The 22,645-nt window shown below is 37.7% G+C and overlaps 2 protein-coding genes across 7 annotated transcripts in view; both read right to left on the reverse strand.

Moving 5' to 3' along the window:
* The window catches only part of LOC118822201 (ribonuclease inhibitor-like), a 34,349-nt gene extending 11,709 nt beyond the window's left edge, over positions 1-22,640 (reverse strand). For all 3 annotated transcript variants that reach the window (XM_036591141.1, XM_036591140.1, XM_036591139.1), the window contains exons 1-7: positions 22,439-22,640; positions 19,811-20,446; positions 17,783-17,843; positions 14,515-14,569; positions 12,878-13,097; positions 9,460-9,556; positions 1,949-2,122 (exon numbers count right to left, since the gene is read on the reverse strand). In XM_036591141.1, coding sequence (XP_036447034.1) covers positions 1,949-2,122; positions 9,460-9,556; positions 12,878-13,097; positions 14,515-14,569; positions 17,783-17,843; positions 19,811-20,446; positions 22,439-22,454 — 1,259 coding nt within the window. In that variant the 5' untranslated portion in view covers positions 22,455-22,640. The remainder of the gene's footprint in view (positions 1-1,948; positions 2,123-9,459; positions 9,557-12,877; positions 13,098-14,514; positions 14,570-17,782; positions 17,844-19,810; positions 20,447-22,438) is intronic.
* LOC118822182 (NACHT, LRR and PYD domains-containing protein 3-like) overlaps positions 1-22,645 on the reverse strand; it is a 221,074-nt gene that overhangs the window by 60,421 nt on the left and 138,008 nt on the right. The window lies entirely within an intron of this gene.

Below are 22,645 nucleotides of genomic sequence, written 5' to 3' on the forward strand. Positions count from 1 at the left end.
TGTCAGAAAAACAGTTCAATTTTAGATGAGAAAAAGAGCTGAAGTCTTGTGTTATGTGTACGTGAGAGACACAGAGAGAGAGAGAAAGAGAAAGAAAGAGGCCATGATGATAATCTCGCTCTGGCACAGACACTGGTTGAATACCTGTAAGGTCTAGTAAAGGCTCAGTATCTAGAGAAAAGAGACAGAAGACGGTAAAAAGTTGTTCAGCAGCATTGACAGGTACAACAATGCATAGATAGATAGATAGATAGATAGATAGATAAATAGATAGATAGATAGATGTGTTTAATTTTTTTCCAATTCGAGAATTGCATTCCATAAAGAAATCGTTTGCTAAACTTGGTGTTGAAGTTTTTGACTGGTCTGCTCAAAGTCTTGACCTCAGTGCCACTTAACAACTCCATGATGAATTAGTTGATCTGCCAGTTGAAAGAACATACATGAGTGAATTTTTTTTAGCATCACAGAAGCATCAACCTAAAAAGAGGAGGTGCTAATGTATAGAGATGGCATGATACCATGCTTTCTTTTCCTTTACAATAAGATGCTGAAACCGATGTTGCTAATGATCTCAGCAAAAGAGTCCAACTGGTGTCCAATCAATAAAATGAGATTGGAGGTGTCGGTTAGAGCTACACTGACAAACATTGGAATTTGTTATTTACAAGAAGAATCTTCTGTTGTGGCCAACGCCAAAAAAGAAATACCTGAAGACCTTTGATCAATAATTGGTGATTTGCATAAAGCTGAAGAGGGGTTACAATTTATCTCAAAGGGTTTAGATTGTAATCAGTCTAGTTAGATAAACTGTTCATATATGGAGATGATTAAGTAAGGGGTCTACTCTACCTAGAAGCGGGCGCCGGGCCAAGATCACTTCAAGGCACAACACAGAATGGGCAATCAAGTAAAAAATAACCCTAGAGTAACAGCTAAAGGCTTGAAGGAATCATTAAAACTGGTTTACATCTCTGTTCAAGAGATGAAAAACATTAAACAGGCATGGTGTTCATGGTAGGACAGCAAGGAGGAAGGGGCTGCTCACTATGGAGTAAAAAGAACACTGCATACCAACATGAAAACATCCCAATGGTGAAGTTTGGCGAACAAATCGTAAACATCTGAAAGATTATCATTGCTCGTGTGTTATTAGCTTTAAAACATTGTGTTTGTCTATAATTGTGATTTAGATGAAGCAGAGATCACATTTTATGACCAAGTAATGCAGAAAACTGCATAATTTCAAAGCATTCACATGCTTTTTCTTGCCATTGTATGAAAAACAATAATAATTGGAGATTGTTTAGGGAAAGACTACAATTTGTGCTGTAGAGATGGTCTGTGCTGAGGCTGAACTGGAGCTGTTGATTTATCTGACAATTTTTTTGAAAACCTTGATCAGCTGCTGCCTTGCCTACTGTGAGGGTTATCTTGTGCTAAGCCAGGCTTACAGTAAAATCATATGTTTGAGTATGCTGCTATTGTAAAAAGCACTGTATTAACTTAAACATTTGAGAGGTTTAAAATTATACAATATTGTATCATAGATAGAACTGTCTCCCTCCTACAACTATTACGGATCATATTCGAAATACTAAACAAAGAAATTCTTAGCACTGTTGCACCAGCCAAATGGAAGAAAAACTCATTCATAAAACCTCTTGAATAAACAGGAGTGAAGAATCATTCAGTAACTGTACTTCATTATTAAACTGAAGTATTATTTTGGAAGACTTGGACTTTACTCCAGTTTTGTCTAAAACTGAATTACTGAACTTTTGAATTTCCAAAAGAAAAAAATAAAATTACTAAAAGTGCATATAAACATCATGTCTGTCTGTCCTTCAAACACATAAACATACACACACATGAACACATAAACAAAAAAAAATAGCAACAGATGTAAACAATGTTAAGGAGGCAGGAATGTACAAGGAATTAATACCTCAAGATCTCCAGTTTACAGTGTGGATTCTCCAGTCCAGCAGAGAGCAGCTTCACTCCTGAATCATTCAGATCATTCAAACTGAGGTCCAGTTCTCTCAGACTAGAGGTAGTTGAGCTGAGAGCTGAGGCCAGAGCTGCACAGCTTCTCTTTGAGAGTTTACAACCACACAGCCTGTGACAGAAATTATATCAGACACACTGGCATTACATCCCACATCTACAAACAAACACACCAAGCAGGTCAGTATGTACATTAGGAAAATAAAAAAACAAGCAAAACATACACATTTCCACAAAAATCATCTCCTCACAAAAAACACAGTTCATCATCAGGTAAGAAAAAGATCATCTGTGTGTGTGAATGTGAAAGTCTGTGTGAGAGAGAGAGCGAGGGTGGGGAGGGGGGTAATGATACTAATTTCTCTCGGGCATGGACCCTGACTGAATAGCTGTGTGGATTAGTAAAAGTTCAGTATCTAGATAAAAAAGCTCAAAGACGGCAAAGTACAAGTTGTTCAGCAAGCTTGGCACTTAAATAGGTGTAAAATAAATACAAACAAACAAGCAAATAAATAATAAATAAATATGTTTCTAACTTTTCAGCACAACAGTGCCCAATTCTGCAATCAATAAAGAAATGATTTGCTGAATTTTGTGTGGAATAACTTGACTGGCCTGCTCAAAGCCTTGAACTCAACCCCATCCATTGCCTTTGAATTAGATGATCTGCCAGTGGTGATCCAACAACTGTAAGAACATCCATGAGAACTTTCTGAAAACTTTTCAGCACCACAGAAGCATCAACCAAGCTTTTGTCTGAAACAGTAAAAGAGGAGGTGCTGATGTACAGAAATTCTGAAACTACTGCTATGAGCTCTATATGGTGGAAGGACAAGCTCAGATATCCCCATCTGTCCAAGATGACCAAGTAAAATCTTTTTTTTCCAGCAACATTTGTCCCAAGTAAGATTTTTTTCAGCTGCAGGAAACAATCTACCATGATCAGAAATGAACCATGAGTGGGATGAATCCTTACACACCAAACAGAGATGGCACAGATGTCTTCTTTTCCTTCACAATACAGGTGTTGAATCATTGGTTGATACTGATAAAACAGGCTAATGACTTCAAATAAAAGCTATTTAGAGTCAGGAGTTAGCAAAGCTGAAGTCCAATCAATGAAATGAGATCAGAGGTGTGGATTGGAGTTACTTTGACTCAAACAGTTTGAGTTTGCTACTCACAAGAAACATCTGCTGACATGAATCATGCCAAAAAAAAAAAAGAGATCTCAGATGACCTACGATCGATAATTGGTGATTTGTATAAAACTGAAGAGGGTTGCAAAGTAATTCCAAAGGATTTAGGTATTTATCAGTCTCCAGATAGATAAACAGTCTACTTTCTCTGGAAGTAGGTGCTATAGGCTTGAAGGAATCATTAAAACTGGTTTACAACTCTGTTCAAAAGTTTACCACAAAAAGAACTTTGAACAGACATGGTGTCTATGGCAGGAGACCAAAGAGAAAGCTGCTGTTCGCTATGAAGTAAAAAGGACATTGCATACCAACATGAAAACACTTTCGTAACAGTGAGGTATGGCGGCGGGAGCATCATGATTTGGTGCTGCTTTGTTGCCTCTGGACCTAAACTGATTGAAATCACTGAGGGGAAAACTGAATTCCCAAGTTTATCAAGGTATCCTGCAGTTCAAGTCTTGGATTTTTAATGTTGTGCAGGTCTGATCTGGAGCTACTGAAAGCACTTACAAGAGGTTACTGCTGTCAAACAAGGTTTGACCAGTCATTAAATCCAAGAGTTCATGGACTTTTTCCACCAGCTCTATGAATGTTTAAATGATGTGCACAGTAAAAACATGAAAGATTATCATTGTTTGTGTGTTATTCACTTCAGCACATTGTGTTTCTCTATACTTGTGACTTAGATGAAGCAGAGATCACATTTTATGACCAGTTAATACAGAAAACTGGGTAATATCAAAAGGATTCACCTATTTTTCCAGCACTGTATGAAAAATTATAATAATTGGGGGTTGTATAAAGAAAGAATACAATTTATAGACAAGGTTTATGTGTCCTGTAGAGATGGTCTGCACTAAAGCTGAGCTGGAGCTGTTGGTTTATCTGATAATTTTTTGAATACACTGATCAGTTGTTGATTTGCCTTCTGTGAGGGTTATCTTAGTGACCACATCTGGCTTAGCATTTACACATCTGCTGCTTTTACTACTGACATTTATAGTCAGTTTTCAGTCAACATTCTCATGCTTTCTCTTTAACCAGTTCAATTTTTTAAACATTATGAAATCAATTAATAATCTTGTGACGAATCTAATCTCTCTACCATTACAAAAACAACAGCCCCTCCCACAGAGCTCACAGAGCTGATAGCAGTTGAAATTTGCTGCACTGGAGGGCAAAACATTACAAACACTTCTGATCTGAGATCTTATTTATTTTCTTTTATTTTCTGTTTTCTTTTTTTTTTTCTTTTTTATTGTTTTGATCCTTCCATAAACCGCTTTTTTGGAAAGCTGCTTTGAGACAACTCTAGTTGTAAAAAGCGCTATACAAATAAATGTTGTTGTTGTTGCTTTGCATGTAAACAGATTAAAAATGTGTTTCCAACTATTGACACTAGTGACAATTCCCATTTTGAAAATTGCAGTGCATAATGAAATGGTTCGCTGAATTTGGTGTGGAAGAACTTGACTAGCCTGCCCAAAGCTTTGACCTCAACCCCATCCAACACCTTTAAGATGAACCACGCTTTTGTCTGAAACAAAAAAATCTGAAACTGTTGCTATGGGCTCTATATAGTGAAAAGACAAGCACAGATATTCCCATCTGTCCAAGCTGACCAAGTAAAATCTTTTTGTTACAGCAACATTTGTCCCAAGTGAGATTTTTTTTTTCAATTACATGAAACACTATAATTGCCAAGTCTATCATGGTTCATATTCTAAATACTAAACATACTTTTTTAACACTGTGGCTCCAGCCAAATGGAAGAAAAACTCATAAAATTTTATTCATAAAAATACTTGAAAAAACAAGGGTGAAGAATGCTTGAGTAATTGTACTTCATTGCTATCCTTAAGCATACTTCTCAACTCCAGTTTTATTGAAATTAGTTACCTTTTCTTTATATTTCCAAAAGAAAAGAATACATTTCACTCTTTACATTTTCAATGACACCTTCAAAGTACAAATATCAAAAAGAATGATTTTTTGTGTCTCTTGCCAATAAATCAAATTACAGATTTTACATTGATATTTTTCTTTTTTGATTTAAACATCCAACCAAATTTATATTAGTGTTAAGCAGAAAACTACTAAAAACAACGTTTTTTTCTCTGTACTTTTTAGACTGACTAAACACACCCTTTAGAAAAAAACTGGAAATGGAGGATATTCATTTTGCAGATACAATATAAAAGACCAGAGCAGATCTTCACCTAACAGAATAAAAATATCCAGTCATACCTAATAAGAAACATAATAAAAAAAAAAGTCCCTATTTCTTCACTAGAGACCTGTTTATTAGGTCTGTCTTCTCAGCTAATTTGTCTTTAATTTGTCTGTTCTGTCTTCTAAAGTAAAATAACTTTTTAGTGTTGAGATAATGACTGGATTTGAAGTGTACCTGGATACAGGTTTAGAAAGGGCTGGACAGGTAAGGGTTGCAAGAAATGTTGCTTGACAGGAGTGCTTTTCCATTCTGCACCAGGCCAGCTCACTGTAATACTGCCAAGCTAAAAGTTTTTGAAGATTGACTGCCTAATAATAGTACATAAAATTAAATTCCATTGAGTTCCAGTCCTCCATTTTGCCTATGACCTTGGAGAATAGACTTCTTTATCCATGGTTGTTTATGCTCATATAAAAGTTAAAATGATCTTGTCAAGTGATATAAAAATATTTGGGTAAAAAGAGGGAGATATAGTGGAAAAAATAAAAAAAATCCGGGGATGTTTACAACTAATTTGGAGTTTGCAACTAACTGCCCCTTTCTATGATTCTGCCAGTCACAGAGAGGAGCAACTCCCAGCAACAAATTTTATAAGATCAACTGACCAAGTCTGTAATATTAATACTTATGTAACCAGTGGATGCTGATCTGAAAGAAATAGACCCTGGCATTATCTGTTTTTTGGTAAGGAATTAAGTGGGAAGCATTCACTTTACTTTAGCTTGTATCGGAAGAATAAGCCAAAGTTTTTCACGATATTCACTGCGCTGTGGGCACAGGCAGTAGGGTCCCTCACATAAAGCAATAAGTCATCAGTAGAGTGAGACAGAATGGTTAGGAAGAGATGTATACACTGGCTACTTCAGGTCCTGAAAATATGGTGCTTTTGTTTCTTGCAATTCAGTTTTCCAGAAACACTGGTGAGCATGTATATTATCACCAGACCCTGCTTAATACCAGAAAACATGGACTGTTGGAGGTCCTGTGCGATCGTGGGCTGCTTCAAGAACTAGGCCTCAGGAGCACAGGACAGCGTGACCCTGCCTGCTGGGAGCGGATGCATCGAAGACGGCGTGCCAGAAAGCGGAAATGTGGTAAACTCTCTGGATTTAAGCTAGGCTAAAACCTAACCCTAGCTGCCTGGCTCTACTATCTCTTCCCCTCTCCAACGTCTGCGTTCTTGACATTGAACTGGACCACCTCAGAATATAGCTAACTTCCTAGCTCCAAGCAGTTGTCCCAGAGTGCTTCACAACAACTACCATGATTCCTGTGCTCAAAAAATCTGCTATATCTCGCCTAAATGACTACCAGGCCTGTAGCACTCACTCCAGTCATCATGAAGTACTTCAAGCGGTTGGTAATGAAACATATAAAGACCTTCCACACTGTATCCACTTCAGTTTGTGAACTGCTCTAACTGGGCTACAGAGGATGCCACATCCTCCGCCATTCACCTTGACTCACCTGAACAATCAAGACAATAATGTGAGCATGATGTTCACAGACTTTAGCTCAGCACTCAACACAATCATACTACAGCAACTTATTGGAAAGCTGAGCTTGCTGGGCCTGAACACCTCTCTCTGCAACTGAATCAGGGATGTCCTGATTGGGAGGTCTCAGTCTGTCAGGACTGGCAAGACTACTTACAGCACCAACACATTGAACACAGGTGCTCCCCAGGGCTGTTTGCTCAGTCGCCTTCTATTCACACTGCTGATTCATGACTGTGCTTAGCTCACATCATCCTCCTCACTACTTTGTACAGGGAAACAATAGAGAGTGCCCTGACTAGCTGTCTTATTGTCTGGTGTGGGCATTACACTGGAAAAAAGATTTGGTATAAAAAACATCACAATTGCCTTTATTCATGTTGAAATCTGGTAGCAGCTCATAATTCGTCCAGTTTATTTTTAAGTGATTAGACATTGCCAAAAACCACAGAAGAAAGGGGAGGTCTGTGGGGTCTGCGGGGTTTGTAAAGAAGTTGCTGCCTAATCCCACCTCGCCTACCCCTCTAAAGGTTACATATGGGTGCTATTAGCATGATCTTTAATACTTTTGATGTTAAAGTAAACAACCACAACTTTCCCCACCAGGTCCAGCAGGATTCAATTAAATGCATCCCCCCCAGATGTTAAAGAACTGTTTGTTGGCCTTGATCAAATAATAACAAAATACCAAAGTAGCTTATTGGTAGTTTTTGGTAGTTAAGAAAACTCCTGTTAATACCATCCGGCCTCTGTCCAACATCCAGTCATCATAAACCTCACACCCACTCCTAATTAACTTTTTACCCATCCCCCCTGTGCCAATTGTTTATACACCCTCTCGTACCCTTCTAAACATACAGTTTATCAATCTGTTTGTTCAACCACGCTTCATTCCTTTCATACTATTAGCACTGTTACTGTTCTACCCCTTTTTCCTCATCACACTTCATCAGGTTCTCCTTTCCTGAGCCCATCATAAAACTTCTAACTTAGTTACCGAAGTCAAAATTCAACTGTATATTCCTATTCAAGCCTTGTTCAAAAATGTAGTTTGTAAGACAAACTGTGCAAAAAAATATATGAATGTCTGTCTTTGCTAGATGACGGGAGGCACGGTGGTGCAGTGGGTAGCGCTGTCGCCTCACAGCAAGAAGGGCCTGGGTTCAATTCCTGACTGGGCGACCAGGGTCATTTCTGTGTGGAGTCTGCACGGGTTTCCTCCCACAGTCCAAAGACATGCAGTCAGGCCAATTGGACATGCTAAATTGCCCCTAGGTTCGAATGTGTATGTCTGTCTGTCTGCCCTGCGATGGACTGCCGACCTGTCCAGGGTGTATCCTGCCTTCCGCCCAATGACAGTTGGGATAGGCTCCAGCACCCCACCGTTACCCAGTAGGATAAGCGGTTTAGATGATGTGTGTGTGTGTGTGTGTGTGTCTTTGCTAGATAATGTTTGTTAACTATCAAATAAATAAAAAAACAGAGAAATCATGTCATAGCAGAGAAGAGCAGACTGACTTGCAGAAATTTTATGATTGGGTAAGGGTTGTGCAGTGGCTCCTTATCCTGATTCTGAATACACTGTCCTAAACGTTTTCAACATAATTCATTGCAAAAACTAAAACATATTCAGAAAACATAAAATCAGACTACATCTTGATAAGGCACAAGGGGAAAACTCTGCTGTTGTAATTTTCACTTCTTTTACTCTGTTCCTTGCTGTTACTAGTTGGCACTTTTCCTGTAAGTCTTCTGTTAATTTTGCTTATTATTTTAATGAAGTTCTGAAACTCTCTACTATGTTTCTACTCTCACTGCCTGCTTCAGCTCGCTGTGGTTCCCTCAGCTCACCCAAGCAGGACTCCCACCTTTCTAATTATGTATTGTTTTGATCAAAGCACAAGGAAATACACAAAAAAAACCAATATACTGATGTCTTTTGTTTCACATGCCTCTTAAATTTTTTCACATTAAGTGGAGCAGTTTGTGTGCTGGAATGGGATAGTGCTTTAAGCTTATATGAAACATCTGCAAAAGCCTAATAGCCTTAGACAAAGCATTTCATCACATTAAGCTGACTGAACCACAGGTATCTTTCCTTACTCAGTGTTGTTCCAATGATGCTCCAATATTCTAACACACCACCTTTCATTTTGTCCTCACACCAGTGATTGAGATTTAAAATAGTTAAAAAGCAAGTAATGATGGTGTTACTTTTAAAAACGTTTTTTATTATTTGGTGGTTAAATAATCCAAAAGTATCTTAAAAGCCTAAAAAAGGTAACTGCATTCTAAATATTACCTTTTCAAAATGTAACATGATATTTCTAATACTTGTATTCTGTTACATTACAACCCTGCACATTTTAGTTTCTCCACATCCACTTCAATTCAGTAAGGTCTTCTTAATTAGGACAGGGGTATCTGAATTGCATTCTCCTAAAATCATGGAATACATTATTTCTAAAATTAGTTTTGAAAAAAACAGTACAGTAAAATATGTATTAATGAAAATACTCACTTAGCTTTTCTGGATGCTGTAACAACTGGCAGAAGCCTCAGAAGACATTCCTCTGATCGGCCATATTTTGTCAGGTCAAACTCGTCCAGCTCTTCCTCTGCGTTCAACAACACAAACACCAGAGCTGACCACTGAGCAGGAGAGAGGGTTACTCCAGATAGACAGCAATAGTTTCCTCTGTTCAGGTATGTTTGGACTTCCTGCACTACAGAGTGGTCATTTAGTTCATTCAAACAGTAGAACAGATTGATGCATTTCTCTGGAGAGAGATTCTCCCTGAGCTTCTCCTTGATGTACTTAATTATTCCCTCTCTGCAATTAGAAGTGCTTGATATCTGTGGTAGTTTGATAAAATCAGTCATTGTTGATTTTAAATTTGTTTGTTGTTCCACATTTCTGTTCTGAGAAATAAAGGAGAAAAATACATATAAAGCAGCCAGAAACTCAGATCACTGATCACTCAGATGGACAAAGCAGTACACTTTAGCCACATGCTTCCCAAACTCCTCTCTGAAGATCTGAGTGCAGACTCCTGAGTACACTGACACTTCTCTGACATCAATGCCACACTCTCTCAGGTCTTCCTCATAGAAGATCAGGTTGCCTTTTTCCAGCTGTTGGAAAGCCAGTTTTCCCAGAGCCAAGATCATCTTTCTAATTGCCTCGTGATAAATGTCACTTCCTCTTTGGTACTTGTTGTTGTCTTGTTTGATCTGAAAAATCAGGAAGTGTGTGAATATTACAGTCAGAGTCTTGGGGATCTCTCCATTCTCTGCTTCACCCAACATCTTCTCTAGAACAGTGGCTGCAATCCAACAAAAGAGGGGAATGTGGCACATGATGTAGAGGCTTCTTGATGACTTCAGTCGTGTGATGATTCCGTTGGCCAGACTCTGGTCACTGACCCTCTTCCTGAAGTATTCCTCTTTCTGAAAGTCACTGAATCCCCGTACCTGTGTTACTTGGTCAACCAAATCAGGAGGGTTCTGACCACATGCTGCTGGTCGAGAGGTGATCCAGAGAAGAGCAGAGGGAAGCAGATTCCCTTTGATGACGTTTGTTAGCAGCACATCCACTGAGGCTGACTGTGTTACATCAGATAAGCTCTCATTGTTCTGGAAATCTAGAGGAAGTCGACTTTCATCCAGACCATCCAAGATGAACAAGACTTTGAAGTAACCATAGTCTCTGAATTGTAATTCTTTTGTGTCTGTGAAAAAGCGATGAAGAAGATCAGCTAGAACGAACTTCTGCACTGAGATTGTTTTTCCAATTCCAGCAACTCCATTAGTCAGTACAGTTCTGACGGCTGTGTCTTTAAAGAGGTCATTGCAGTTGATGGTTGTCTCCTGTGTTGCTGGTCTCCTGGATCCTGTTTCAATCTGTCTCACCTCATGTTCATTATTGACCTCTACACTCCGACCTTCTGTGATGCAGAGCTCTGTGTAGATCTCATTCAGAAGTGTTGAGATTCTGTGATTCATTCATTTTCTGGAATTCTTGTTTCAGTGTTGATTTGAGCAATTACAATAAACATGTTAATGTCTGACATCCTTACCACAAACACAATAAGACACATTACCCTTCTCTGTGGTATTCCTGTCTAGGTACCATCATCACGATTAAATATCCAAAATTAATTCAGATAACAAAAGAACACCTTCTTGCGCTTTCCTCATGGAGAAATTCCTTCTAGATTATTTATCTTTCTACACGTTCTATGCTCAGTTTACTTGATACTCGTAAAAATAATAAACTTTATAGTGGAAAAGAAACACAACCGCATTTCCAAAAATGTTATGATGCTGTGCAAAATGTAAATAAAAACAGAATGCATTGATATGCAAATCAGGTAAGCCCTATATTTAATTGAAAATAATACAAAGTCAACAAATCAAATATTGAGACTACGGAACTTCGTTTATTTTGAATTTAATGCCAGCTACACAATTTTAAAAAGTTAGGACAAGGATGGGTTTACCATTGTGTTGCATCACCTCGTTTTAACAACATTCTGTAAGTATTTCGGAACTGAGGAGACCAATTGCTGTAGCTTTGAAAGTGAAATGTTTGTGGTTTAACATTGTCTTGCTGAAATAAATGAGTCATTCCCTGAAAAAGATGTCATCTGGATGGTAGCATGTGTTGCTCCAAAACCTGTATATATCATTTAGCATTAATTGTGCCCTTACAGATGTGGAAGTCACTCATGTCATGTGCATAAATGCTCCCTCATACCATCACAGATACTGGCTTTTGAACTGTGCATTGACAACAAGCTAGGTAGTCCCTCTCCTCTTTAATCCAGAGGACACGGCATCCACGATTTCCAAAAAGAATTTTAAAATGTGATTTCTCGGACTGTGTTCACAGACAATGGTTTTTGGAAGTGCCCATGTGGTGACTTTCACTTTCTGTTTTTAATGCTGTTCCATCTGAGGGACCGAAGATCACAGCCATCGAATATTGGTTCTCAACCTTGTCCCTTACATACAGAGATTTCTCTGGATTCTCTGAATCTGTTAAAGATATTATGTAGCACAGATGATAAAATAGCAAAGAACTTTCGGAATTCATGTTGAGAAAAGTTATTCTAGTAGAATTGTTGCAGTAAGTGCCTGTGCAGTCTTTCACAAAGAGGTGAACTTTCCCCATCTTTACTTCTGAAAGACTCAGCCTATCTGGGATGCTCTTTTTATAAGAAATCATGTTACTGACCTGTTGCAAACTAACCACCAGGTGTGATTTTAGCTGTACACAACTTTACCAGCCTTTTGTTGCCCCTGTCACAACTTTTTTGAAATATGCTGCTGGCATCAAATTCAAAATTGGCAAATATTTTTCAAAAAACAATAAAATTTCTCAGTTTCAACACTTGGTATGTTATCTTAGTAATATTTTAAATTAAATATAGGGTTCAAATGATTTGCACATCATTGCATTGCTTTTATGTACATTTTGCACAGCACAACTTTTTTGCAAATACATGAAATGCGTTCTGCTTTAGGAAAACTGTATTAGAATAGAGAGTATGAATATATGTAAAGGGGTGGATTTAGTGATTCTGAGGCTCTAGGCAAAAGGCAATATCTTGAGATGCTAGGTTTTATATTCAAGATTGTTGTAAGAATATTATTATAATATTTAAAAAGCCCATATCCCAATTTTGTGTTTAGTTTCCATATATGGACGGTATGGAAGGAAGAACGAAGAGAAACGTTTAACAATATTCGCATACTACATCAATCTCTTAGCAAGGAAGAAAACAAAGAAAATTTGGTTTTCCAAAACATCAGAGCTTTTACTTATTTCTAGATATTAAGTAATTTCATTAAGTGAAATCTTCTCATTATATTAGCAGATCATTTTGCTTGTTTTACGAAATATGCCAGACACAAACAAAAAACAGCATTCTTACTAGTTTGTAGTGTGTTCCTGGATTGTAGTGTGTTGGCGAGGTCTGTTTGGTTCATGTTCCTCAGGACGTGCAGTGCAATCTGCAGTGTTCCTTCTCTGACACTCTGATTCACCTCACCCTCCACCTCCCTCTCAGAGCATGCTGGGAAATCTGGACTCAGTACATTCTTGAACCTCTTCAGCTGATTCTTCACCAGGGAGATGACTTTGTGCTCCAGTTCCTGATTGGACATAAACATTAACAGAAAACGACTGAAACACCACCATGTCATAGTTCAGTGGTTCTCATATCAGGACCACTGAGAGACTTTTAAAGCTGGTCTGCGGATATTTTTTTTTTTTACTTTTATTTAATAAAACACAATGTGTACAATAAAAAACTTTATTCCATTAAATTTATGAGTAGAGCATAAAAATGAACTAAAAATGTTTCTCGGCACGCTGTGTAGTATATCAGCACTTTGTACTGCATTTGCCAACAAGTGTTCTCCAACCTTCACCAAATATTATATTTGGTGGTGCCAATATTCTTGAAATCTATATTTAAAAAATGCATTATTAAATTAAACATGTAAAAATGTTGTTGATACATGACACTTCTGTTTTTCATAATAGAGGCTTAACTTGCATATGTAGATGCAAAAACAAACTTTTTTCCTTTTTTAAAATCACAGTGTAAAAATTTATTCTTCTTAACCCTTTGTTTAAGCTCAATCTTACTGTATGTACAGTATGTGTGCTTTATATAATATATTAATAATATTTTCATAAAGGTGCCAAAAAATCTGGAGTTTAATGTACGTGATGAACTGAAAATTTCACAGCTATCCACTTTACATGTTTTTAACTGGGATATGGTGATTTTTTGGATATTTACTTATTTACTTTAATTTTGCAGTATGGTATGTTAAGCAATAATGGGGCAATATGTATTTGCAAAAAAGGTGCCTCATTGTGTTCCACAGTTTCTAATATATATTTAAAAACTATATTTATTTTAACAATTTTAACACATTTACATTTAGGAGGCTTGTAACAACACAAAGCACAAAAGATATTTTGCAGGGCTGTTTCCAGACCCACATGGTGAATTAAAATTGTTTTATTGTAATTAATTGTTTAAATCAGAATTTGTGGTGATTTTAAAGTGTACAACTGGCAAGTTTTAAGAACTTTCTTTTATGTGCATAGATCAACAGATTCATTTGTGTCATACTGTAATATCAATTATTTTTATTGTAGGTTTATGTATGAAAAGACATTTACATAAAAGGAGGCCCTGAGTTGACATAGCATTTGACGTGTGCTGATAAAACAGCATTTTAAGCAAGTAGTGCCAGTGTTGACATGTTATTAGATCTTTATTAATTACATCTGAATAACATCAGTCCCTGTAGGCTCTTAACCAAGTCATGGCATACCTGTGATTAAAGATAGCAAATCAGTATCAATGGGTATCGCTTTCGGGCTGATATCAGCAGGAAAAAATAATAAATGTGATCCAATGAAACAGCACTCAGTCACACTATGTGTTGTGATGTTGTGGAGTGTTTGAGTAGTTAACATTAGAGGCTGACTGATGATTAATGTGAGATTCTCAGAAGAAAATATACACATACAGAACACAAAAACACACACCTGGAATATGGACTCTAAATGTGTCTTGGTGATCTTTACTCTCTCCTTTTGGGCGCTATAGAAAAGAAAAAAGAAACAAAATTGAAATTTATAGCATACCTACACAACAGACACCATTAAACAGACTGAGAGGTAAAACTACTGTGATTCAATAATTAAAGGTGCATGAGTAAAAACTGAGAATAAGCAAACTTCTAGCAGTTAAATAGGTGAGCTACAATAATATTGGAATTATTTCGACCATCCTCTCATTTCGACCCATCAACACCACGTACACCCATAGAATCGACAGTGACCAGTTTGTCAGCATTACCGAGCATTGTCATTGCCGAAGTAGGCTATTTATTAAGAGTACTGCCTTTCTTGGTTATTTAGATATAGAAAATAAAACTATGTCATTATACTAATGTTGTTTGAGAGGAGATCAAAATACTCTCAACATCTCTCAACATCTCAACAGAACACACTGAGTGTGGTCCTTTTATATTGCTAAAGCCCTATTTGAGCTGGATTAGTTTAGGCAGAAGAGCTGTCGGTAATACCCGGATGTTCACTTCAGCACTAAAATTTTAATTAAAGGGATCCAAACAAATAAACAAACACCAAAAACAAACTTCTAATTAATTTGAGTTAGAACAGCACTAAGGCTAGTTAAGTGTGCTCACTTAACAAATGCCGACCATGACAGAAATCGCTCTGCTTTGCAAAAGGTACCTTCAAATATTTAATTTTTCTTCTCCTAATTAGAACATCACCAAAAATGTTGTAGATTATAGTAGTCATACTCCATTTTATCTGTTAGAACCACCATGCACCCACAAAAAAAAACAGATACTGAAGTCTATTATCAGGTTTTCTTACTACATTACTACGAATTTGATTCCAACAGGACAAATATTACTAAAGGAGGTCAGAGTACAACAAATTATTAGTATTTGACCGAATAATCGGTTAGCCGATTAATTGACAACAGGTCAGTATCATGATTGGTTATAAAAGAGCATCCCAGACAGGCTGAGTGTTTCAGAAGTAAAGATGAGGTTCACCACTCTGTGAAAGACTGCATGATCAAACAGCGCAACAAGAATATTTCTTATTCAAGAATAATGTTTCTGAACATAAAACAACAAAGAACTTTTGCTTTTCATCACCTACGGTACATAATATCATTGAAAGTTTCAGAGAATCTGAAATGATTCTGTAGAGGAAGTCCCTGCATGAGCTCAGGAACACTTCTAATGCAGGTTAAAACTTTAAAATGCAAACAAGAAACCATATATAAACAGGATCCAGAAATGCTGCCACCTTCTTTGGGCCTGAGCTCATTTAAAATGGACTGAGGGGAAGTGGAAAAGTGTCCTGTGGTTCTACAAATCAAAATTTGAAATTCTTTTTGGAAATCAAGGAAACCGTGTCCTCCGCACTAAAGACCCCTCAGCTTGTTATCAGTGCATATTTCAAAAGCTAGTATCCATGATGGTATAGGTTGCATTAGTGCACATGGCTTGGGTGAGGTGCACATCTGTGAAGGTACCATTAACGCTGAATGATATATACATGTTCTGGCAACATATGCTGCCATCCAGACAATGTCTTTTTCAGGGAAGGCCTTGTTTATTTCAGCAAGACAATGCCAAACCACATTCTGCATGTACTGAAACATCATTGCTCCATATTAAAAGAGTCCGGGTGCTAAACTAGCCTGCCTGCAGTCCAGACCTATCACCCACTGACAACACAATGGAGGGTTATGAAATGAAAAATACAACAAATGAGCCCCTGAACTGTTGAGCAGCTGAAGTCCTATGTCAAACAAGAATGAAAACATTTCACTTTCAAAACTACAGCAGTCGGTCTCCTCAGTTCCCGAATGCTTACAGAGTGTTGTTAAAAGAAGTGGTGATGAAACACAGTGGTAAACAGGCCCCCTGTCTCAACTTTTTTGGAACGTGTTGTTGGTATCAAATTCAATAAACAATAACATTTCTCAGTTTCAACATTTCATATGTTGTTTTTGTAGTATTGGCCTTTAAAAATCATTGCATCCTATTTTTATTTACATTTTGCACAGCGTCCCAATTTTTTTGGAAATGGGTTTGTAACTGACATTAGCCGATGTCTGCTCTCACGAGGCCAATTATGAAAAAAATTGCACATCTGCAGGCAGCCTTGTCCGTGTGGCTCCTGCGGCCCAATGTTATTGCTCCCCCTTGTGTCAATTACGCCATTCTACAGGCAGATGTCAGGTTTCACAGGGAGCTGTGAAGCGGTGGGAAACATGCCAATGCTGGATGTAACATTTCCTGAAAGAACACGGTAAGACTTAAATTCCTATCTTTCAAAGTTTAATACATTTAAATGGCCACTCTCAATAATATATACAATGTTTACTGTCCGTATAATTAGACTGATTCCAGTCTTTTAGTGAGAAAAACTTTGGGAGAGTTGGAAAAATATAAATAAAAAGAGACAGCAATGATTTTCAAATCCCTTTTGACAGTACAAAAACAAGATATTTAATGTTTCAACTAAATAATTTTATTGTTCTGTGTATATATACACTTAACCTAAATCTGATCACTATGTGACATCAGCTTTCATTTTAACAGCGTACAGCAATTGTTTGGGAACTGAGGATACCAATAGTTGTACTTGTGAAAGTGGAATTTTTTCCCCATTCTTGCTTGCTATAACACTAGTCAACAGTCCAGGGTCTTCGTTGTCATATATTGTATTTCACAATGCGCCACAAACAAATGCTGTTGTGACACACACATTATGTGGCCTGGCCTTGTCTGAATCTTTTGATATATGTTATGAACTGAATGTTATTCACTCAAAATGAATGAGCGAACCTCAACCCATCCTTGCTCATAAATAACTGAGCATTTCATAAATGCTCTTTTTGTACTCATGACAGCATCACCTCTTACCTGTTCAACTGTTTACCCGTGGAAATGACCAAAACAGGTATTTTTAATCATTTCACATGTCACATTCCACTTTTTTGGAATGTCTTGCAAACATCAAATTTGGAATTAGCATATAGCCTGTTTACAAAAATCAATAAAGTCCATAACAAACAAATCACTGCTTTCTGTTTTTATTTGCATTTTACCTACTGTCCCAACTTTTTCTGGAATCGGGTTTGTAATACAGATTAGCCACTAATGTCAATAAAATATCCTGATCCTGACATCCAGGTGCACAAGAGCCTCATATAGTTTTGGTCAGTGTAAGAACAGCTATGCTTCATACAAAGTCTCACCTTTCAAGTTTCCCTCTGTCAGGCTCCCCAAAGAGACTCATTTTGGAGGTCAAGCTTCCTCCTAAAAATTAAAAAATGAAACATTTCCTTATAATTTTATTACTTGAAATTTCCGCAGGAGATTAAACAGAGAGAAAGATTAAAAAGTTTAAAGAAAAATTAAACAAACGAGAAAATACAAGTTGCTTTGTTCATTTTTACACAAAAATAGAACATTTAAAATACATAGAAGAACACTTTTCACATATCCGGGTTCTCACTTGCATCTGTTTCTGTTAGCAGGTTATTTAATCTCTGGTTGAACCAAACCAAATGGCACAGTCCAGCTTTAAGGAATTTTGCTGTGTTCCTCACAATTCCAAGACAAAAACAGCTTTACCTGGGATTTCATAAATTTCCATACAAGCACACATTAAGATGAAAATGTATCCAGTCAATCCGAAGGGTTGAGGGTCCTAATTCTGAGCTTTTGAGACGAAAATCACATTGTACAGTTAAGATGGATTCACTCTTAAAGTGGAGAACGCAAAATGCTTTCTGCTTATTATCATTATTAGAAATGCATTTTTACTTAAACAGCTAAACAGTATCTCATACAGTTAAAGACAATGATAGAGAGAGAGAGAGAGAGAGCACAATTTTTAAACTCTGTTTGAATGGTGCCCTGATGTGTCTGATAGCTCATTATTAATGTGAGATGATATCTGTATTGTCTGTGTACAGCGAGGGTGTCCAAAATCCTGCTCCAGGGCCAAACGCAGACAGATTTTAATTGGCCAGTGGCTTCTGGTTTAGAGTGTGTTGTAAGTGGCCTGCCAGTCAGTATGTTGCAGTTTTTTCCTTTCAACTGATGGTGGCAGCGCCACTGTAAAATTACAGTGTAATGCGCTTCACTGTGGTAACAAAGTTAACTGAAGTTTAAGAGCCTTTCCTCTCTAAAAAGACCTGCAGCCTCATTTACTGAAATACAACTAGCCAAACTACAGCCATAAAGCAAAAACTTAACACAGAGAACCGGCGATTTTGGTGAGATGAAAATTTGAATAATTTTTCCATCGAGAGCCATGGAAAATGTATGTGCCTCAAAAGACTCAAAAAAAGTGTCAAAAGACTGTAATAAATGTTATATCACTAAAAATTAAACAAAGCATGTTAAGAAATATTTAGGGGAGGTGAGGGCAGAGAAACTAAAGAAAGTTCTACCCTCCCTAGGTCTCAAAACACAAACTTTTTATCATAGCAAATTCAGTAGTTCAGTAAACCCAAACTATAAAGGGGGTATTTATGCTGTTTAATCTGCTCCGCTCGTAACAACGGAAGCTTGTAACAATGGAAGAACCATTTTTGGTGCGATATAGAACCCTTTTCAAAAGGTTCTATACAGAACCATCTACAGCACATTATCCATCAATCTGAAGAACTATTTCATGATGCAAAAAACCATTCAAGCAGGCAAAGTATTCTTTGAGTGTTCATGGTTCTATATAGAACCATTTTCTGTTGTTATTACTAAAGAAACCTTGAAGATGACCGTTTGGATAAAGTATGTTCCTGCAAAAGTATGTTGCAGCTGGGAGCTGCTCTGTTTTGTTACGTTTTTGACTGGTTTTCTGAGTCTTTTAAATTTAACTGGGCTTTCTTCTAACTGGTTTATGAGCTGATGCACTCATAATTTGTTCATACTCTGTAACACTGGTGAAAAAGAAAGTGGCAAAGAAAAAGTATTTGATTAGAAATGAACTAAAGTTAAAGTACTATTATTAAATTTTACTCTAAAGAGTACTGTTACTTGGAAAAATGTGCTCAAGTACAGTAACGAGAGCATGTAATGTGTTACTCCGCATGTCTGCTAATGCTGAAACTCTCATCACTGTGATGATAAAAATATGATATACTGTGCAGCTCTAGTCTGTTGGCCCATGTTTTCTGATCCAGCTATAACCTACTCTGCTTAACACTGATCACTTTTTTAAATCACCTTTTAAATCATGAGGCTTTATCAAATATCTGCAGTTGTCATTTACTTACCACCTAAATGTTGATGTTTCAGTCTTCTTTCAAGATCTTCCATCTCATCGTCTGTGTTGGTGTACCATCTACCACCATTGGCTGCTACTAGTTTGTCTATCTTTGCTATAAGTTGTCTCACTTGACCCTTTTCACCAGGATTTTCGTTGTTGAAGGAGTGGTACCTGCTGCTACACTTCTGAACCAGCTGCTGAAGACTGTCCCCGGCAGTGCTGATATACTCCTCAATTGAGGCATTTTTTAAGATGTCTTTAAAAGTGAAGAGGATAATGGTGAACATGTAGAGCTTCTGCCCAAACACTTCGATCACTCTGTCCACTGTGTCCCTCTCATCCTGGGTGAATCGGCCCACGGGGATCACCAGAAGGAAAACATGGGGCCCTGGGTCTGAGAGCTGGAGGCACTGGAGCAGTTTCTTCTTAGCTGTGTTTGAGTCCATTTCTGCAGTCAGTCCTGGAGTGTCCACCACCATGATCCGCTTTCCTCCCAAGGTCACAGTCTGGGCCTCACACTGCTGGGTGACCGCAGAAGCGCTAAGCCTAGACAAAAAGCGAGATGAGCCAAGCAGCGTGTTGCCTGATTCACTCTTGCCTGCACCTACATTCCCCAGAAGGACCACCCTGGAGTCCTGATGCCCTGAAAAGACAACAAAAGAAAAAAGAGAAATAAATAAGGAGGGCTTAGCATTTTAAAATGCAGCCACTGTCCGCTCTGGAAAATGAACCCACATACACTCATCCAGATTTGAAAGCATGTGCAGAAAATGTCGTCTGATAAAAAGCAACATTGAAAAAGTCAATTAGCATCTGATGTGTTCATAACAGAGGTCATTTTAAGACATTCTACTAGAAAGATTTATTTAATTCACTGTATCAGGTTTCGAGTTGGTGAAAAAAATTACATCCACCATATATATAAATATATACCATATACACCTTAAGTAATACCATAGAAAAATCCAAGCAACTCAGCGAAGACCTCAGAAAAAAAAATGTTAAATCCATGTACACACACACACACACACACACAGCGATCATGCATACCATTATGACCACCTCCTTGCTTGTGTTGTGCTGGTCTGAGAGGATTAGACACAGCAGTGCTGCTGGAGTTTTTAAACATTGTGTCCACTCACTGTCCACTCTATTAGACACTCCTACCTTGTCAGTCCATCTAGTAGATGTAAAGTCAGAGACGATAGCTCTTCTGCTGCTGCACAGTTTGTGTTGGTCACAGGACGCTGCCCACAGGACACTGTTGGCTGGATATTTTTGGTTGGTGGACTATTCTCAGTCCAGCAGTGACACTGAGGTGTTTAAAAACTCCAGCAGCACTGCTGTGTCTGATCCACTTCATTTGTTTTTGGCATTACCTGATTTGTGAAACCTTTCAGAGTTTGTTGCACCTGAATGATTTATGCAGTTCTACTCACAATGTCTTGGATAATATTGGAATATTTCAGTTATTCGGCCAAATATTGACACAGCTATGCATAAAACACCAATAACTGATCACATAAAGAGACCAGGCTTAAATCAGCCCACCTGTGTGAATTTTTATACAACTATATTGGTCTCTATTAGTTATTTATTGGCTAGCTTTTGCACCAAAATGCTGAACAGTGGGAGGTTTTGTGCTTGGAATGGCATTTCAGAGATATACACTGCCAATAACAAAGCAAATGTAAGTTGTTGTAGCTTTCTACCTGATTTGTGAAAATATGCACAAATATATTTGTTCTAAAATTGTGAATAGACATACATAGGTCATTCAAATATACTGAACTCTGTTTGTGAAAGTTTTCACAAGACAGGTAATGTTAAGTAATGTTTAAGTGGTAAATAATGTTTATGGGTTTTTAGTAGTGTAAAAGTCAAAACCTCCTATTAGCTTTTTAGTGCAAAAGCTGGTCAATAAATGACTGACAGACAAAACACTACTGTGAAACATAAAGGTTAATTTGAGCATGCTTTCATCTCCTTATATGGTTATTAATGTACCAGTGATTGGCCAACTAAACAAAATGTTCTATTTTTACATGTGATAATGGATCAAAGAGACAGAAAATAACGTGCAACTCCTCGTTTCATTGAAAATAAACTACCATAAATAAATAAATAAACAACCACCACTTACTTTCACTTTCCTTATTGGTGGTCTACAAATTACAAATAACACAGCACAATATAAAGGCCAGTCAACTTCACTGAAGCCCGTCATGAGGACAGCGCCCCGATATACCACCCATCGAGCGGTCCTACTGAGCATGCGCACATCACCACAGCGCACTAACTCAGTGTTTTTAATGTTAATTCAGCCTTAAATCAAGTCTGTCACACAGACTCAATTTCATATTCCTACTCAGACACTGATGAGGCCGTTTAGGCTATCAAAACACCCTAATTATTCTTTTACTGCAGGTAACATTTTCTGAAAAGGTCAAATTAGAGTTAATTACTCTTTTATTTCTTGTAACATTTCCTAATAAGGTGATTTAGGCTATCAAAACATCCTGTCCTGGTTTAAGTGGGGAATTCGCGCTACAGCGGAACGTTTCGTCCGGTCCAAGACCCGAATAATCTGATCTACCTCACTTCTGTTTTCAGTGTAAAACTGAAGGCTACTTACGGTCGGAGTGCGCCATTTCCTTAGACTAAGGGTGTAAATCTGCAGACGACAGCGTTCATCTTCTCATCCTTCTACTCTCTGTCAGAAGAAACCATTTTGTTACAGAAGTAAACACCTTTAAACGCCACAAGTACGGAGACCTGAGGAGCCCCGTCCGGTGCGGCGCGCACACGCCACAGAGACGAAACTCAGGGTCCGTTCCGGTTC

Source organism: Colossoma macropomum, unplaced genomic scaffold (assembly GCF_904425465.1).
Source record: "Colossoma macropomum unplaced genomic scaffold, Colossoma_macropomum, whole genome shotgun sequence".
In the NCBI taxonomy this organism is placed as follows: Eukaryota; Metazoa; Chordata; class Actinopteri; order Characiformes; family Serrasalmidae; genus Colossoma; species Colossoma macropomum.